At 51.8% G+C, this 19,854-nt stretch overlaps 1 protein-coding gene across 1 annotated transcript in view; it reads right to left on the bottom strand.

Annotated features, from left to right (window-relative positions):
* The window catches only part of SLC6A4 (solute carrier family 6 member 4), a 35,689-nt gene extending 17,488 nt beyond the window's left edge, over positions 1-18,201 (bottom strand). Inside the window, exons 1-7 of the mRNA XM_035027651.1 lie at positions 17,966-18,201; positions 5,735-6,189; positions 3,463-3,597; positions 2,093-2,312; positions 1,131-1,269; positions 473-607; positions 44-147 (exon numbers count right to left, since the gene is read on the bottom strand). Of these exons, the coding sequence (XP_034883542.1) occupies positions 44-147; positions 473-607; positions 1,131-1,269; positions 2,093-2,312; positions 3,463-3,597; positions 5,735-6,077 (1,076 nt within the window). The 5' untranslated portion in view covers positions 6,078-6,189; positions 17,966-18,201. The remainder of the gene's footprint in view (positions 1-43; positions 148-472; positions 608-1,130; positions 1,270-2,092; positions 2,313-3,462; positions 3,598-5,734; positions 6,190-17,965) is intronic.
* Between the last annotated feature and the right edge of the window lie 1,653 nt (positions 18,202-19,854).

Below are 19,854 nucleotides of genomic sequence, written 5' to 3'. Positions count from 1 at the left end.
TCACCCACTTTCAAGCTTTGCCTGGGGAGCCCCAGATACTCACTGGTAACAGTTGTTGTTGAACTTGTTGTAGCTAGCGAAAGCCAATAGGACCCCAAAGCCAGGACCAAGAGAGAAGAAGATCTGAGCGGCAGCATCTACCCATACCTGGAAGGCAGCAGAGGTAAGGGTGAGGGCCGAGCCCCGGGCCATACTCTCTGTGCAAAGTGAAAAACAAGCCCTCAAAGCTCCTCCCAGGGGCGGCCACATACAAAGTGCAAACAAACGTGATTTCTCTTCCTCACATTTTGGCATAAGCCAATCCACTGGCCTTGACTGTACTTTTCATGCTTGTACTCCTGATTTAAAACATTATTGCACACTTGCAATAATGAGCCTAAATTTCAGTTGTCCCTATGTGGGGGGCCGGGGGGCGCTAGCTTCAGTTAGTAAAATGACAGACAGGTGCCCATCGTTTTCCCCATTATCTTACCCCTGTCTCCAGGAGTTTCTGCCAGTTGGGTTTCAAATAAAAGAGAACACCCCTCCAGGCTCCGGGGAGGGTGGCCCCCCTTACCAGCAGGACCGAGAGGATGATATAAGGGAAGGTGGCTGTCACCCATACCACCTGTGAAGGAAGGGGGTAGAAACACAGATTGTCAGCATGTGGATGTTGGTGTCTTTTATGCTTTCTGTAACTACAGGAGGCAGAGTGATGTGGCAGAAACATCAGAGCCTTTAGGATCAGACGGGGATCTGAGTCCCAGCTTACCAGTACTACCCCTCCAAACCCACTTCCCACCTGCAATATGGGGAAACCCCAGCAAAAGACAAGACAGTAGCCAGTGTCTATAAAGCACTGATCATGGCCCATCATGGGTTTTCAATAAATTATTGCCGTGGTCATTAACTGTGACACTACAGGTGGGTTAAAGGAATTTTTTTAAAAATCATATAATGGTTCCTGGGATTGGCCTATTTCTAGAATTCTTGAACAGATTTGGTGAAGAGAAATTGAGCATCACGAATCGTGTTTGGTGTTGAAGGACACAATGTCCCTGTGTCTATGGCTGTCCAGGCTACTGAGTTCTGAGTTTGAATCCTCTGGGGCCCCTTGGCAGGTCAGGATCCGCCGCCAGGGTCCTCCTCACCTTGCCAGACGTTTTGACACCCTTCCAGATACTGAAGTAGATAACAGTGAAGATCAGCATGATGCAGAGGGTGAGCTGCCAGCTGAGCCCCCCCAGGTCCTGAAGTCCCTTAGACCGATGGATCTGCAGAACGTGGCGCCTGGAGTGAGCGAGAAAGAAAGGCCCGTGAGATGCCCTGAGCGGTGAGCGGATCCGGCAGGTGCCAAGGGAAGAACCGGACAAGGCGCAGCAAGGACCAGAGCAAGGCACCAAGCCTCAGAAAGAGCGGGCCCTGCCCATCCTGGGGGACAGAGCGGCACATTCGGGCCCACAGCCCCTGGGAAGAGCACTCAGCCCCCGAGGCCGACTCTCAGGCACCTCCTTTCCTGGCTGGGGCAGCTTTTGTCTGTGTGGGTAGTGGGTCCTTCCCACCCCAAAATCACGCTCTCTGGGGCTCCCGCTGCCCGCAATGCCGGCATTAAAGAGTACTCCGTACTCCAGGCATCTTCTTCCAAAGGGTAGGTCCCGCTTGTGAAGTGAACACATGAAACCAGAAACCCTTTGAATAGCTGCAAACCACGGCAGCAGGGGGAGGCTTTGATTCCCTGACAACCGGCGGGAGAGCGGGGGCCCAGGAGGAAGGGTGGTTTGGACGCGGAGTCGTTCTGGAGCGTGAAGGAAGGGATCGGCCTGGGCACCTGGGGGCAGCCTGGCCTGGCACATTATGAAGGGCGGGGGGGGGGGGGGGACAGCCCACAGGGCCAGATTAGGGAGCACTCGAGGTCGAGCCTCCCAGCTCCACATCTGCCTGGGGCCGGCCTTGTGGCTCCCTCACCTGCATTTACTCCTCTTGCGGGAAGAGCTTCGTTTCTCGCAAACCACCGAAGAGGCGGGGAGCCCCTGGCCCCGCCTCCCTCCACAGAAGCCACGCCCCGGGGCGTGGCCCGCCTCTACCAGACCACCCCTCACTTACATGCACTTACGTGTAAAATTCTTCTGCGGGGGACGTCGAGTGCAGCGTCCAGGTGACGTTGTTCTCGGAGAAGTAGTTGGTGCAGTTGCCAGTGTTCCAGGAGTTCGTGCAGCTGGTCCAGGGCAGCTGGTCGGTGAAGGAGGAGATGAGGTAGTAGAGCGCCCAGGCCATGATGGTGTTGTAGTAGGAGGCGATGTAGAAGCCGATGATGCAGATGGCGTAACCGATCCCTGGGAGAGAAGGGGGCCGGGGGGGCCACGTTTACAGGGCGGCCTGACAGTGACAGACTGACGGACCCGGGGTGCCTTGGAGGGTCCTGCAGCTCAGGGGAGGGGGCGTGCTGGGGGCTGCCATTCCCCTCATTCTCCAAGACTCTGGGAGATGGCGGACAGGGGTGGTAAATTCCTTAGATGTATTTGCAAAATCACACGTTTGAGAAAACGTGTGTGTGCTGTTACTGCTTTGAACTCTTTATATTTCGGTTGCTTTTTTTTTTTTTTTTAAGATTTTTATTATTTTTTATATTATTTATTTGAGAGAGTGAGAGAGAGCACGAGACCGGGGAGGGTCGGAGGGAAAAGCAGACTCCCCGCGGGTCGGTCGGTGCTGGATCCCAGGACCCCGGAATCATGACCTGAGCCGAAGGCAGTCGCTTAACCGACTGAGCCACCCAGGCGCCCTATTTTGGTTGCTTTAAAAAGTCCTTTTATTTGAATATAGCTGACAAACAATGTTACATTAGTCTCAGGTGTACCACAGGTGATTCAACAATCTGTTCTGCTCTGCTCACCACAGCGTAGTGCCATCTGTCCCCACACAACACAACGCTATTACAGCACCATTGACTATATTCCTGATGCTGTGCCTTTCATCCCTGTGACCGATTCATTCCATAACTGGAAGCCTGTACCTCCCAGTCCCCTTCACCCACTTTGCCCATCCCCCACCTCTTTCCCTCTGGCAACCATTAGTTTATCCTCTATATTTATAGGACTCTATTAGGTTTACTTTTATTTATTTTCTAAAATGCTTATTTAACTTTTATTATTATTATTTTTAAGCTTGTTTATTTTTTTTTTTTAGTAATCTCTACACCCAACGTGGAGCTCGAACTCATGACTCTGAGATCAAGAGTCACATGCTCTAGCAGCCAGGTGCCCCAGGTTTACTTTTAATTGCTATTTATTCTGTTTACCTTTAACAATCTCATACCACTTGAGCAGTGAAAAACTTAATTACCGAGTCATCGCCCAGAGATACCTTAAGGCCCAGCTGATTCCAGAAGAAGGTCCCCAGTTCCCATACATGGACAGGAATCACCTCTCCCCTGCAACACCCATCCCCCCCCCCCCCCCCCGCCCACTCAAGCCTTTCAGTTACCTTTGAAAATCGGGCAGATTTTCCTCCATATAGAAATGCATCCATTTCGGTGGTACTGGCCCAGCGCGAGCTCCATGTAGAACAGTGGGATCCCCCCAAAAATGGCCATGATCGTGTAGGGCAGGAGGAATGCCCCTGAGGCAGACGAAAGACAATTTCACCCCCTGCCCACATCTGCCCCAGGACAGCCCAACTGATCTGGACACCCAGGGTAGCACCAAGATTCAAGGGGCCATCTCATGCTCAAGTCTCATGAAGCCACCCTGTGCTAAGCGACCTCACACTATGCTCCCCTGGGCTTAGCACTTTCCCAGAGCTCCACGGTCAAATGGAGGTTTCAGAGAGTAAATGAAGGCGGCAGAGAGTACGTGGAAAGAAAGCTGGGTTCAGGATCAACAGACCAGACCCTGGAATCGGTTGCACTTCTAACCAACCAGAGGACCCTGGGGGACACCGCCCCTCCCTGAACCTGTTTCCTCCCCTATGAAATGACAGAGTGGCAGAGGGCTGAGCTTCCCAAAGCCAGCCACACGAGGGAATCACTGGTGAGCTTAAGAACACACATCCGACAGGGAAGTTCCAGGTGTGGGTTTAAGACAAAAATGTGTAAGCTGCCCAGGTGATTCTGACGCAAGCAGAGTTTGAGACCCTGGGGACAGATCACCTGTGACAACCTGCAGTAATCTGCAGGTCCCTGCATTCCAATCTTTGTTCATCCCTATTATCCCTGGCTCCAGACTCTTGTTTCTGAAATGTGGCTCTATTTCCATAATTCCACTAAGCCAGAACGCTCCCTTCTGGGCCCCCTTTGCAAATGTGGCTGAGAAGGGTAGTTTGTCACAGAACAAGGAAGCGCGGGGCTGCGGCATCCCCAGAGATGCTGGTGTCCCCTGGCTCTCGTGGCTGAGGCACAGTTTGGAAACACCGAGGTGGGGATTGCTCACCTGCCGCCTGAGTCTCAGCCCAAAGGGTGGGTCAGCTGTGATTTTCCCCGCTAACTCTCCCTCCCATAAAGTGCTTTGAACCTAGAAACCAGAAGTTGGGGCAACTCAGAAAGGTCCCACCTCACTTACAATCGCTCTGGGTACATCTAGCTTGGGAATAAGAACCACGTTGTGTTCTCATGGTGGCATTTGTAATGGGTTTGCTTGGCTGGCTTAATGGTAGGGAATGAGTGTAGGACAAACGTCACCAGCGCCCCAGCCCCTTATAGAAAGCTCAGGCTAAAGATGAGCCCTCCCAAGCTGGAGATAACTTCCGCTCCTCCCAGGCAGAGAGGACTGGGCTTCCCAGCCCCCCCACCCCGGAACTGCCTTCGTAGGCATGTGGACCAAGGTCCTTAAAAAATCCAGGCAACTCTGTGTCAGGCCATGGAGGAAATGAGGACACTAATGAATTCTCCCCAAACGTCATTTTAGCTGCCCTCCCAAGTCAGCTGCCAGAGCTTCTGTCAAAAAAAAATATTGACTGATTTGACTTCCATTTCTCACCCTTTTACCATTTTGATAGCAAGTCCAGTGTCAACACAGAAGCCCCGTGCCTACTCATTCCTCTCCACTTCCCCTCTCTGTGGCTCCCATAGCCATGCCGGCAGTCAGATACTCTTTTTGATAATCCTACAGTTAACTGCTCTGAAGGTGTTGGGGGGTAAAAGGAGGAACCTGAAATAGTCTCTAGCCTCAAAAACCCAGCACTCTTGTAGGAGATAGAAGGCAGATCCAGTGTATGGTTTGGGGTTATTAAGGCCATGCTGTGGCTGGGTTCAACTCTGGATCATGCTCAGATTCCAGCTCAAGACTCTGGACCTGAGCAGACGCCCTTCTCTGACCACACGTGGGTCCAAAGGCCCCGGAGGGCCTGGGACCCTGGAGCCCCTTCCCAATTTTTCCTTACACAGATCTAACCTCTCTGGCCTCTGCCGAGCAGAACCTGCACAAGGCTGATGGTCATTTTCACATCTCGCTCTGAGGGTGGAGCTTGGGTAATTCAGGGGTGAGAAGGGGGCTCTCCCACACATGAAGCACGAGGATGCTGAACGTCTGGCGAGGTCAGGTTTGGGAGAGCTTTTATCCAACTTGAACCTCAGACATGCTGACTGAACATTTGGCTTACTGGGGCTCTGTCTTTTGGACCAGCTTGGAAGTCTAAGCAATCATGTTCCCGGACTCATCAGTCAGACAAGACAAAAGACATGATCTCCGCTCTGGCCTCCCAAAAGGATCTACAGACCACCCCTGGGTCAGAGCCTCTGCTTGTGGCCCATGATACTGACCCCCTCCATTCTGGTAACAGATGTAGGGAAAGCGCCAGACGTTGCCCAGGTCCACGGCATAGCCAATGACCGAGAGGAGGAAATCCATCTTCTTGCTCCAGGTCTCCCGTTCCCCTTGATGAGCCTCAGCCGCTAGGGCGGTGGTGGTGGCTGGAATGGAGTGCTGAGAGTCATCTCCGGCACCAGGGCTCGGCACCGCTGAGTACCCGTTGGAGACGTGGCCAGACTCCACCTTATCCTCAGGGACAGGGACACCCTTCTGCAGAACTCCGTTTTCCTGACAATCTTCTTTATCCTTACACGCTGATAGCTCCTTCTGGGAATTTAAGGGCGTGGTCTCCATCCTGCTGGCTAGGAGATGACGGTGACACCCATCTGCTGAGGACCCGAGCCGAATTCTCAGTGCTCAGATCTGGGGATCTCCTCGGAGCTTTATATCAATGGGATTGAGAACTCTGTTGGGAAGGCACACGGCAAAGGGAGAACAGAATTACGCATCCTACTTGTCTTTGGTATTAACTCAACAAACACCGTAAACGACATTAATGAATGGGATTACAAATGCATCTGTCAAGTGTGAAACATCCTGTTTGCTATATGGCAGTCAATAAAATCACCTCCAGTTTTCAACCTAGACGAGGTATCAAATCACAATCAAGTCATTTGAAAAGGTAAAACAAAAAACAAAAAACAAAAAACCCAAAACAACAAAACAAATAAGAACAGACAGCAAATCACCCAGGTCTTGCATCGGCTCTGTTTAAGAACAAAAGACTGACTTCAGTTTGAGAGACTAGAATTGCATCCTGGAGTTTACCAGTCACTCAGAAGAAGGTAAGAAGATGACTTTCTTCACCAAAACTGTGCAGAGCACTTACCTTGTTCTGGATGCTAGGCTGGGAAAAGAAACACAAAGAAAGAAGCAGTTGCTGCCTGCAAATAAATTAGGACAGTCCTAAACCGTCTAAGCAGAGCAGGCCGTGTATTTTACGTAAATTGCAAGTATGACTTTAAAAGGACAAGAACAAAGGCACCCCTAGATCCTTAGCTGTGGACTTTTCCCCTCTTCCTTAGAGGGTCTAGCTGCTCCTGACTGTGTCCAGGGCGTTCCCCAGATGCGTTCGCCTCGTGCCTCTGCGAGTCTGCCCGGGCTTTGAATGGCCCTGCTGCTCGCTGTGTATTCTGCCTACCTCTCCCAGCCACTCCTGAGGAGGATCCACCTGTTAGCCAGCAACAGTGGGCAGGCGGGGCGAGCTGGAAGAGCGAGTGAGAAGAGCGTGTGGGTTACAGATGCCAGTATGGCTGGTGTCTCTGTCCCCGAGCAGCCTGGTGGGGAGGCCTGGCCGGGGCCTCGGCACCTCCATAGCCCTGCTGGGGCCGAGCGAGGTGCGGGGAAGTCAGCGCCGCAATCTGGACCGAGGCCTCACACGTCAAACATGGGGCAGAAATCCGAGCCCTCTTGGACTGTAAACCTATGGCATGTTATAAAGTAGTAAGGAGCCAAGACCTTCCACCTAACTTCATTTTACTGGGGACTGAACTTTTCAAGCTCTTGAAATAGGCTGGGAGTTGAAACAGGTCTCTGCTTAGCTCAGGTCACATTCCACCTTTCGAGATGTCTAGGGATGACTGTTAGCACTAGTCACAGCTGCAAAGATCTGATATCACCCCTTCAAATCCAACAGTTGGAGGATGGCTAGAAATGGAAGCTAATAAAAAACGGCAGTGTCTGTCTCCTACCTCTTTGGGGCTTTCAGTGACTAGAACTTAACTATCCACAGGTGGAAATGTGAAGATAAAAATGTAGCGGAAAATTAGAACACAAAGTAGTAGATTCACACCGGTGACTGTGTACAAAAATATTGGCAAGGATGAGCAATGAATACGAGGGGATGCAAGTAATTAGAGCTTTGTGTTCATTGGGTTCTTTTTTTCTGTAAAGTAGAAAATAAAAATTTTAAAGGGATTGATTGTTGCTGAAAATATTCCAGCAACAAGAGAGATACCAGCTCTATGGATCTAGGGTGTGTATGTGTATAAATAAGGAGATGGGGTGGGTGTCCTGGGTTCTACCCTATCCAGCTGCTTGGCCCCCACCTCCGGACCCTACCCCGGGCTCAAGGATGCAAACACCACTCACAGAAGAACATGAATTTCTGATAAAGCGTGATCTAGATAAAACCCCATTGTGCTCATCTTTATGCTGCTCTCCAGCCTCCCCTGGCCCCCTCTGTGGACTCTTCAAATTAACCACACATTCTCTCATCCACCATAAGTAACCATGTGCCAGGCTGAGGGATTTTTTTTAAAGTTCATTATTTTTTTGAGAGATGATGATGAGGTGTCAGTGTATTTAAATACACAGCTAAATTAAACCTGCACCTTGTGGTCTCTGGTTGTGTTGTTTGAAGAAGGCCTCTGCACTTCCCTTCAGCCTCTATCAACAGCATGTTCTCCGCATTGAACACTGAAGAACTTGAAGGCCAGATGACAGAGATAAAGAGCTTTACCACGTGCAGCCCGATGGCATCAATGGGCTGAGCCAGCCTGTGACCAAGGCTCCCCCTCCCCTACCTTTCTTTCTCCACCTTCAAAATTTTACCCAAAGTTTTCTGTAGGAGCTTCTCCTTATCTGGAATACCGCATTGTTGCTCTCATTTAAACTGCAGCTCAGGGGCGCCCGGCCGGATCTGTGGGTGGAGCGTGCGACTCTTGATCTCAGGGTCGTGAGTTCGAGTCCCAGGTGGGATGTAGAGAAGACTTAAAAAACAAAACAAAAAACTGCAGCTCAAAGAGCAGCTGTACCATCCAATCTTTCTGTGGCACGTCCCCCATGGTCTATGGGAGGGACACGTCACCCATCTCTGAAGAATATCGTGGTGGGGGGAGCAAACACTTAGCCATACTTGTGACTCTGTCACCTTCCTCATGCCTGGGTCAAGTGATTTGTTCTAGGTTTCCTGTACTTTCTCCCTTGGGGCATCCTGCAGGGAAGATGCAAAATGTGTGTGTGTTGGTGAACTTCTTTGGGCAATATATGTTCTTCAGTATCTTCAGGGGTTCGTCCCCTAAGGCAACTGATCTTGATTTCTTGGCACCTGTCCTGAGCAGCTCCTAGAAGAATAATGCATGCTTCTCTGTTTTTGTTCTGAGTATTACAAAGACCTTGTTTCCTGAAATATCTCCCAGCACTTTTTTTTTTAAATTGCATCAACAGGCTGAAATGGTCCAAGTCCTAAGAAAGCCTGCCAAGGGGGATCCTCCATGGACTCATGACTTCAGGTTGGTCTCTCTCCAGCCAGCTCCGCTCTCTAGCACTCCTGATACCCGAACCTGGGGTACAAACCTAAGTTACAGCCACCCAAAGCCACCAAATGGGCAGGAGACGCACATCTCCTTCCTTTCTGCCTCTCCCAATTGGAAGAAAGCTCCTCCCGGTGACTCATCCAGTTGGCCAGGAGACCACAGCCTGGCCTGGACCCCCTCCTGCTGGCAGGACGCTGCCCGTGGCTCCCATTCTCCTACTTTTCCGATTCTACGGAGCACGGGCCACCTTTTTCTACTGAGACCCGCAGATCACAGTTGAGAGCAGGCTGCCCCGGGAATAAAGAAGTAAGAGTTAAGAAAATTGGCTTCTAAGAATGTTCTCTTAAAAGCTTTCTTTTTTAAAAGATATTTTTATCCTGCTGGGTAGAGATTGCAAACGAGGTCAATATTACAGCTGTGACCTCCTCCAGGCAGCCTTTGAGTTTCTCTGTGGCCAGAGAAAGCCCCACAAGCCTTCCTTTGCACCTTGAACATTGGCTCTTGCACCCAGCTGAGCAGGTGACAGGCTGGGGGTGGCACCACGTCACCCTGCTGCTCGATGGGATGACAACATGACACATGGGACCCTAATCCCACCTCTCCGCACACGGGCAGCACAGGGGAGTGAGTCCCTGGTGGGCTGACAGCCCGTGCTTTCGGTTCACACTCCTGCTCCCTCTTAACCCCAGGGGGTGGGGGGTGGCTAAGTCACCCCGCCCCACCCCCCAACCCCAGGAGAAAGGATTGTTTCTCTTTAAACTTCTGATCAAACCTCCATTCCTCTTCCCACAAACTCTGCCTCTGTAGCCAGGGGAACCGGTTTCGGAACAAGCATGTAATTACAGTTAGTCATGAAACTACCCAGACCTTTGGAAATGTCCTTGACCCGACTTGTCTGTTGCACATCTGTCAGCACGCTCTAAGCAGAAACAATAGAGAAAGTCTGTACTTTGACTTCGTTTGTTGAGATCGAAGTGAGTTCATTTCTCAGGACACTTGGTTTTCATTTTCAAAAACCAAACCAAACCCAGCACAAATGATGGCTGTACCACAGAGAACAGAGTAATTATAGATCAGATAGCCAAGTGGCAATTTGCCTTCTCTCTTCAGAGAGGGAGTCTGAAGTTCCCAACACACCTCCCCGAGGGCGAGAGCAATTACAAAGTTCTGGTGCCCATTGCCAGGGAGCCCTGAGCCGGCAACACTAATTCTGCAAAGACATACTGTATGCCTACTACGTGCCAGGCTCCTGGCGGCAAGGCAGGCGCCGTTCGGCCCATCTGAAGTTCATGGTACAAGGCCAGGCTCAGTACTTAGGCTTAAGGAGGGAGAGGCCCATGGTGCTCCTACAAATCCCTGTCGCGCATCCTATTGTCACCGGAGCCTTCTGCTGACCTGAGCAGCGTGTTTAGATGGCTCACATTTCTAGCCCCAAGGAGCCTTCAGAGTCTACAAGTCTTTCTTTTGTTCCTGTTGCGCGGTTTCTGTCGCAGGAGCCCGGATGTGAGTGGGTTCTGACTCACAGTCGCCCGCAGCGTAAGACGGTGGTTTGTATTTGGATCCAAAGGGACTCCTGGCTCACCTTTCAAACAAAACAGACTTCACCGTGTGAATGGGGAGGGCAGGGAAAATCCACCTGTTTTTGGACAAAAGAGGTAGAAATGAACATCGCTTTCCCACCCAAAGAATTCTTTGTGTGAGACAGTTCAATTTTTTGGAGAGGGATTAAATAGTCTATAATCCTTAGGGTCATCTGGGCCAGTTATCCTGAGAAAGGACAAGGGTCTCTGTCCAGAACTTTCCCTGCCTGGGAGAGGGGAGCTTCGAACTTCTCTGCACACAGCGAGTCGGATAGAGAGAATGAGCCGTTTGTGGTGTGGTTCACATCGCTCCAGAGGCTGGACAAATGGACAATGGATTATTTATCTTGACTCTCAGTGTCTAGCACGTGGAGAGCATCAGTAAATGACAGGGCGTTGGTGGCCACTGGGCCACCACACGTGTGCAGCCCATCCTGCCCTCTGGCTTCACGCCCCACCAGGGGGACCGGGGCCCAGACGCGAGCGACTCCCCCACTTCCACAGGCCCTCCCTGACTGTGCTTGTTCCTCCCAACCAGCTCCTCTCCTTGGGGTCACTGGCAAATTGTAAACAGCAGATTCCTGGGCTGCTGTCCCAGAGATTATAATTCAAGAGATCCATGTGGGTGCTGCATGCTTACCAGGCACCCCAGGTCATCAGGGGCAGGTGGGCCACCCAGCGCGCCCAAGTGTATCCCTACCCCACGCCGCGCTGCTGCCCCTAATTATCCCGCATCCTTCGAGGCCTGGCTTAAGTTTCTATCCAGCCCCTCCATGAAGCTTCACTCATCACCCCAGCCCAAATGATCTCTCGCCACGCTGTACGATTACTAATATGTCATTCATCCCTGATTATTGTGTATCATTAGTTATCCTTTTATGTCTATTTGCTTTGGATGTCCTGGCAGCAGGAGCCATTCCTCATACATCTCTGGGCTCAAATACTTGCACAGCTGCCAGCACAGAGGTTGTATTTCAGGTTCCCTGGGTGCAGGGCCCAGGGAGCCCCAGCCGCCGTGCTGGTGGTTTTGAGCCTCAGGTAAGGCGCTACCCTTTCATTCCCCGGGTCCCTTTCACAGGTGCCCCTCCCCACCCCTCACCCATCGGGAAGATGTGCTGTGCATCTTGAGGGCGGGGAGGGAGGACTGTCACAACAATCATTTTCATGGACTCTGGACTAGAAAAGACAGGTTGTGCTTTTAGACTTTGAAACAAGTACCAGCAGGCACACCCATCAATGGTCTGTGTTCCAAACGTTCAGTTGTGAGTTGCTTGTTTGGAACGTGGAATGTATTTTCTACCTACAGAAATCAACCTTGTCAATGCAGATAGCCTCCTAAACTAGCTACAGAATCCAGTTTGCCCGGAAAATACGGAAACATCTAAAATGTAAGCTGTGGGACAGCATTGTGAAGCACAACAAAAGGGGACAATGAAGCTGATTGGAAGGTATCTGTAATCCGTCATCTCCCTATCCTAACATTCCTGGTTCTTGAGAAAAACTACATTCCAGGAGAGGACAGGAAGTGGGGAGACTCTTGTGCAGATTCTGTGGACGAGTCTTTCAGGCACCTTTCTAAGAGCTGTAGAAGGTGAGGACACACGTTTGTTATTACACTGAACCCCACAACTCACAACTTTTTGCTGAAAACGAAACTGCTGCCTCTGTGTTCCAACGTGGACGAGGCCAGGAAAGGACTTGGGAAACTCAAACCGCCGACGCGTTAGATCAGGTGGGGTGAGGAGGGCCGCTTCCACCTTCGGAACACTCCTTTACTGTGGTCGTAACGCAATTTATGCCATAAATAGAAATCAAGATTAAAAAACGTGGCAGCATATCCAAACACAGATTTTTCTCTTCCGTAATACGAAGTATATCACTAAAACTACTTTTGTGTAAAACAGACATGATTAAACCCACAAAGGGAGCCAAGGGAGGGAGAGGGGGGAGAGAGAGAACACGGGGGGGGGGGGGGGGGGGGGGGGGGGGGGGGGAGGGGGGGGGGGAGCAGGGAGGGGGGGAGAAAGGGGGTCTGAAGTCGAATTAAGTACAATGGGAGTGGTGGAGGCAAGAGGAAAGGGGGAGCTGGGCCCACTTCCCGGGGTGGGGCAGGGAGTGGGGAGGACGCAGTGGAGCCAAGGGCTGAGGTCAAGCAGCAGAGTGGAGGGGGCCACAGAGCCCACAAGATGTTTGTGATTTAGGGAATGTTGCCTGAAGGGACCTATATTCTTAGGTCAAGAAGCTCTGAAATGTGCTTTACAATGTGTCATGCATGCAGTTTGGGAACATTCATGAAAATCAGTTCATCGTTACGCAATATTGATCTAGGCCTCAGATGCACAGAGGTGAGGGCAAGAGGTGGTTTTCGACCCCTGGGAGTCTGTGGTCTCAAGAAGTAACCCTTTATGCTACAGAGGACACCACTGAGATAGTGGGGGAAATTTAAATAAGGACTGTAATATTTGTTTTTTTTTTTTAAGATTTTATTTATTTATTTATTTATTTGAGAGAGAGAGAGAGAGAAGCAGCATGAGAGGGGATAGGGTCAGAGGGAGAAGCAGGCTCCCCACTGAGCCGGGAGCCCGATGCGGGACTCCATCCCAGGACCCCGGGATCATGACCTGAGCCGAAGGCAGTCGCTTAACCGACTGAGCCACCCAGGTGCCCAATATTTGTATATTTGATAGTAGTTTATCAAACTGCTTCCCAAATGTGATAATAATGGGGCTCTGCTTATGTAGGCGGATGTCCTTGTTCTTAGGAGACAAGAGGTGAAGTATTTAACTTTTTTTTTTTTTAATTTTATTTATTTATTTGACAGAGAGAGACAGCAAGAGAGGGAACACAAGCAGGGGGAGTGGGAGAGGGAGAAGCAGGCTTCCCGCCGAGCAGGGAGCCGAATGTGGGGGAATGTGGGGCTCGATCCCAGGACCCTGGGATCATGACCTGAGCTGAAGGCAGACGCTTAACGACTGAGCCACCCAGGCGCCCCAAGAGGTGAAGTATTTAGATGTCTGCAAACTCTGAGGTTCAACAAAAAAATTATATAATATATAGATTGTCTCATTGTTACATGAATTTTGTCACACATATGATACAGAATGTATCAAACTATATATATTACACAGGCAAAAATTAGAGCGAGTCACACACGAACATGACAAAACGTTAATGACGGGCGGCTCTGAGGGAAGAAGGTTCGCTGGACCATTTCCCTGACTTTTCAGTTGAAATGTTTTAAAAGAAAAAACTGGGGTGGAGGGAGGGAAATCATTCTAGACTTTGGAGCGCTGGGAAACCTCAAGTCAGTCAGATGTCCCTGCGGGGGCCTGGGGCGCGCCCAGAATAGCATTATCTCCCCTCTCCTCCCTCTCTCTCTGGGCAGGGCCTCCCTCCCCTTTCCTCCAGCCCCGCTCCTTTCCTCTGAAACAGGGAACAGAGCCAGCTAGCTTGATTAGTGCTTAAAAACCACACACCAGGGGAGAGGGAAGACCAGAGGTGCGGGAGGGTAGCAGTGGTGGGCCTGGCTGAGCCCTCACAGCCGCAGGCGGGCTGGAGTAAACCCCGGGATCGGAGCCCTTCCAGCTCTGCCCCTCCCTAAATTCGAGGGAGTCCCTTAGTGAGAGGGGAAAGCTCTGTTTATTTCAGCTTCATTCAGCAGCTCAGTAGTAATGGAAAGAAAATGTTCTTTTTCTTTGGATGTGCCCAGAAAAATCACACAAAAACACAAGAAGGCCAAGGCCCCCTGCTGACTCGCTGCCACTAATCCGCCCGCTTCCCAGCCGCCAGCTCTGGATTCTCCTGGAGCACGCAGCTGGCTCTCCCAGATCTGCCACTTGGCCTTGTCACCCCCTCCCCCCAACCCCACCCCCCACTTCTTCCCTCCCTCCCTCAAATAATGGCAGAAAGAGCTGGACCTCAGGGTCCCAGGAGTCCTTCCCCATACCATCTCTCCTGCTTGTCAGTGCCTGGAGACCCTGGCCACCGGGCTGGCCCAGCCCCATGACCTCCACATCTCCACACCGCTTGTGTTCATCTCTCGCCCTGCAGTCCAGGGGGGTCCTGGGATTCCTGACAGGATATCCAGTCCGCTATGGCTTAGGGGCACCGGCTGGCTCAGTCAGTGGAGCGTGCAACTCTTGACCTCAGGGTTGAGAGTTCGAGCCCACACTGGGTATAGGGATTACTTAAAAATAAAATCTTAAAAATAAAATAAAATAAAATAAAATAAATTAAAAGTAAAAAGCCTAGGGGTGCCTGGGTGGCTCAGTTGGTAAAGGGTCTGCCTTTGGCTCGGGTCATGATCCCAGGGTCCTGGGATGGAGCCCTGCATCAGGCTCCCTGCTTTTCAGGGAGCCTGCTTCTCCCTCTGCCCCTCCCCTGCTCATGATCTCTCTCTCTCTCTCTCTCTAATAAATAAAATCTTAAAAAAAAAAACCAAAAAACTTAAAAAGCCTATGGCTTAAATACCCACTAACGAGTACCGTTGGTCCAAGGTTGGGGTGGAAGCAAGGGAGATCCGCGAGCTTCCAGGGGAGCCCAAAGAAAGGAGGAAAGATGACAAATGGCCTCACACTGGCCTCATCTCTCCACATTTTGTCACCACATGGACACAGGGCTGGGAGCACACTCCCTTGCTTTAAAAACGTGTTATGGACATCCAGTAAAGGCGCGCTGATCTTCCCACTCACGGACAGCCAGCCCTGGTCAGGCTGAGGGAATGCCCCTGCACAGAGCGGTTACTCAGAGACCATTTCTGAAAATGGACCCAAGTCAGTATGATGAGCTGCGCCGAGAAACATGGGGGCTCCATCAGCTCTGGTGGGTCTTGCGCCCACCCTAGAAAAGCAGTTCACCCTCTGCTCAGGGAAAATCACTTCTGCCAGTTATCTCCCACAGGCCACTGTCGTCTATTTTTCCACCTGGGTCCCTCCTGGAAAGATGACTATTCTCTTTCCTTAGGGTGCTAGAAGGTTAAGCCCAGAGACTAATTCCCCACAGGAGCAGGATGAGTAAGTCTCACTTGCCCCAGGAAAGCAGAAGTGGGGCGATTTATCAGATCTTTAACTCCACACCCAAGACTGTCGCTGTTAACATGGGAGACCACAAACCTGGAAAGAAAATGGGCACGGCCCGAATCATACTGCCTGGAGGCCGTTTCCACTGAACCCCACGCTGGGCATGCTGCAAAGGGGATGTGCGGGGCGGGGAAACTCGGGCTCCTGTTGCCTGTGGGTGGATGAGGTGCAAGACTTGACTTGTGCAAACCTCTGCCTTCAAGCGACGCCTGGGGGTTCCTCAGGGGACCCTGATTAATGGCAACATCTGGGCAGAGTCCCGGTGCTCCGGCATTTTGCAGCATCCTTTCAAGTCGTGTTTGTTTAAAGCAGAGAGATTAGGGTCACAGTCACAGAAGAAGTGGAGGAGACTTGGACATCATGTCACGCAGGGCCCCCTCCTGCCCTCAATTACAGCTGAGGACTGTGACAGCCAGAGGAGCGGACCTAGGATGGGAAGAGCTAAGGCGTGAGGTACCTTCTGACAGAAAAAAATGCATAATTCTCCCTTTGGTCACACAGGCATCTTTCTTCAAAAAAGTCAAATCATGACCATATCCTGTTGATTCATGAAGCCAAATTGAAATTAAACTTCTTCAGGCGGCCCTGCCTTTGTTCTCTCTAATCAAACCATTTGATGATACGCAGGAGAAGGAACTGCCACTTACTGGCTTAATTTCTGGAATCATCTGTGTTTCTCTTCGGAAGGGGACATTGGGGACGTTCCTGCACGCCTGCCCTCGGAGACTCCAGCCAAGCACCAGCCAAGCACCCCCACCCCACGGCCACATCGCCCACTCGTGAAACTCTTGGACATGCTTCTCCGAGCGTCATCATTATGCTCAGACAACTCTAAAAATCCCCCACAGAGGAATTTCTGAGCTTTTGCTGATTCCATTAAAACTTCAACATTATTCTGTCCCCACCGTCACCCCTCTCCCCACCCCTAGTTTATGTTTCTTAAGCAAGAGACCGAAAGAAATGGGTTTGAGTATCTGTGCTGCTCTTAGATTCCTGAAACGTCCCACACGGGTCACCAGAGTGCTGAGGGGCCTTCTAATTAATTGTGAAGCAGTCTCGATCTGCTCTTGTTCAAGTTCAGTGAAAAAAAGAAAAGCTCATGCACAAAATGGTTTGCTTAGTTTGCACCAGCCTCCTCAGAACCTGAGTCTCCTCGGTGGCGCTGAAGGCAGCCACCCCCACCCCAGTCTGTGGTAGGAAAGCCACCTTCCTGGCATCAGGGACTCCACACAAACGCAGGGAATGGGACAGAGTCAAAGCTGTGTGTTTCCCTCCACCGCTCAAGACCCAAATGCTAATGCCGCCCATAGTGGGCCTGCATTAAACATAAATGCCAATGTTGCTTCCTTAGACATTTTTCCTATGTAACTGAAGGCAAAACACATTAAATATTTGATCTAGTCTTACCATGATGAGAGCTAGCAGGCTCATAAATAATCCATTGACCTGGTTCATTTTTCTGGACAAAATTGATCATAAACACACCCGCGCGCGTTTGTAATGTCCTCTTAGCAATTCTACCCCTCTCAAATTCTTCAGAACCCCAACTGAACAAGAAATTCTTTATGCAAAAGACCCAGTGCAAAAGGAAACGTGCTCCTTTGGGTTCTTCAGCTCCAAAGAGTGTTTTCAAAAGACATATTTAAATGCACACATTTTCTTTAGCAATCGACGGGTACGCACTTGAACGTGCCCAGCAGCTCGCTGCAGTTTGAGTTTCGCGTACGTTCGGAACGGCCCGGCCGACGGCGGAGCGTGCACCGGCTCTGCCAGTGAAAACAACCCAGGCGCCCGGAGACTCGTCCCACGTAAGAGTCCACTTAGAGATTTCTCCAGATACTTGGGCTGTCAACCAGAACCCTCCCTGCAGAAGTGCCTCTGCACGAAGCCACCTGCACGCCGTGGGTAAGGGAGGACCCAGCGCAAGCAGCGAGCTGAAACTAAAGCAACTTTCCCCGACGCGCACAACAGCGCCTAGCCTGAGCGCGTCTTCACAGGGTCTTGCTCCGGTCCCCCGGCCATCGGAACAGCCCCCGCGTGCGGTAGACAAAGGAGCCCCCCAGCGCCGCCCCCCGCCCCCAGCCCCCTCGGCGCTCGCCCCGTCCCCGGGCGCGCCGGCCGTCCTCGCCCGTCCTCGCGGCGAGGGCGGCGGCGGGGCGCGGAGCCCAGCGCGCGGCGCACACACGCCCGCGCCCGCGCCCGGGGAGGCCCCGCGGGATGGGGTGTGCGGGCAGGAGCGCGGACCCGCGCGAGGCAGGCCGACCCACCTGGCGGGAGTCCGTGCGCAGGCTGGTCCGGGGCTCTCCGAGGCGGGGCGGCCCTCGCGCCCTCGAGGCAGCGGGGGCGCGGCTGCCTGTGCGGGAGCGGGCGCCCGAGCGGCCGTATTTGTACTCTCGTGCCCTCACATGGTCTGATCTCTAGATATCCGCCGCCAAAGAGCTCTTCAAGAATTTTTGCGTCACTTTGAGCCGCAGAAACTTTACGTTTGCGCGTGGCCGCGGCTCCGCGGTCCCCCGCGCGGTGGGGTGGGGGGCGGCGTGCGCCGTGCGCCGTGCAGGGAGGGGGGCCGGGGGCGGGGCCCCAGGGAACGTGACGGGGACCCTCCCTCCCACGGAGGCAGCGAGCGAGCCCGGGGCGGCGGGGGCGCCGGCCGAAGGCCGAGCAGAGCCAGGAATCCCAACTTTCTCGCTCTCACCTCGCGGGGGACGGGGCCGCTCCACAGCCGACAGGGATATTTCCGCCCCCACCAGTTGCTCCCCAGGTCGTGTTTAGGGTTCTGCTCAAAATCACTCCTTCAGAGCGATCTTTCTGGACCACTGACGCCTGCCCATCACCCCTACCCGGAATCCTGCTCTATTTCTCTTCCTAGGACTTAGCACCTGGCATTCCTGGAGTTTATCTCCACCGTGGGATGTGCGCTTGGCCAGAAGGGACCTAGTCTAATTTCTGGCCTCCAGCAGTGCCCGACCTAGTGGCTCACAGTAGATACTTGCAGACAGAATGAATGAATGAATGAATGAATGAATGAATGAATGAATGAATGAATGAATGAATGAATTCTCGTTTTCTTAACTAGCCACACTTCAAAGCCGTATCAGAACAGAGTGTCCGGCTGGTGATCTGCCGGAGCAGATACGCCGGTGGTTTTCCTAGAGTCGAGAAGTTACTACAGTATTTTAATTATCTGAAGAGGTTCAACAGGAGCTTATTGTTTTGAACCATGTGAAAATATTGCTGTGATAATTTTTTTTAAAAAAAACTGAAGTTTAGGGGCGCCTGGGTGGCTCAGTCGGTTAAGCGACTGCCTTCGGCTCAGGTCATGATCCTGGAGTCCTGGGATCGAGTCCCGCATCGGGCTCCCTGCTCGGCAGGGAGTCTGCTTCTCCCTCTGACCCTCCTCCCTCTCATGCTCTCTGTCTCTCATTCTGTCTCAAATAAATAAATAAAATCTTTAAAAAACAAAAACAAAAACAAAAAAACCCTGAAGTTTAAGTGTGAATTTCATGTTATTTGTTGTATTCTCTTTTCAGTAGTTTTTTTTTTACATTTGACAGATGGAGTCCTTGCTTTGGGATGTCCCTGAGGCAGAGGGGAGAGGGGAGAGGGCGAGGACCTCCAAAAGGAGGCCAGGGATGGGGCAAAGTAGAAGGAAGAAAGGAATTACAAGCTTGCAGCTGCTGTGTACTTGGAGGAACTGAACCCACAAAGCTGAGCACGAACTCGCTGGGTTGAGCAGGTGCCTGCGGGGTACCCGCGGGCTCCCCAGCCTGGGAGGAATCAGTGTGAGGCTTTGGTGCCACCTAGACGTCAGGCTAGCGATTGCACGGGGGTGGTGAGCTGGCTGGCAGTTAGGGCTGCAAAGCCAGGCCGGTGATTCCTGGGCAAACTTGGGGATTTCGTCTCCAGGCCAAATCCCCAGGCGGCAGGGGCCCACGTGGGTGCTTCCCTCTTTGAGATAAACAAGTTGCTGCGCCCCAGGCTCTACTTGGCTTTCTTTCTTTCTTTTTTTTTTTTTTAAAGATTTTTTTTTTATTTATTTATTTGAGAGAGAGAATGAGAGACAGAGAGCATGAGAGGAAGGAGGGTCAGAGGGAGAAGCAGACTCCCTGCCGAGCAGGGAGCCCGATGCGGGACTCGATCCCGGGACTCCAGGATC

This window comes from Mirounga leonina, unplaced genomic scaffold (assembly GCF_011800145.1).
Source record: "Mirounga leonina isolate KUSES-001 unplaced genomic scaffold, KU_Mleo_1.0 Mir_200, whole genome shotgun sequence".
NCBI lineage: Eukaryota > Metazoa > Chordata > Mammalia > Carnivora > Phocidae > Mirounga > Mirounga leonina.
The sequence above is the reverse complement of the archived record's forward strand: the minus strand, read 5'-3'. Positions and strand labels throughout refer to the sequence as shown.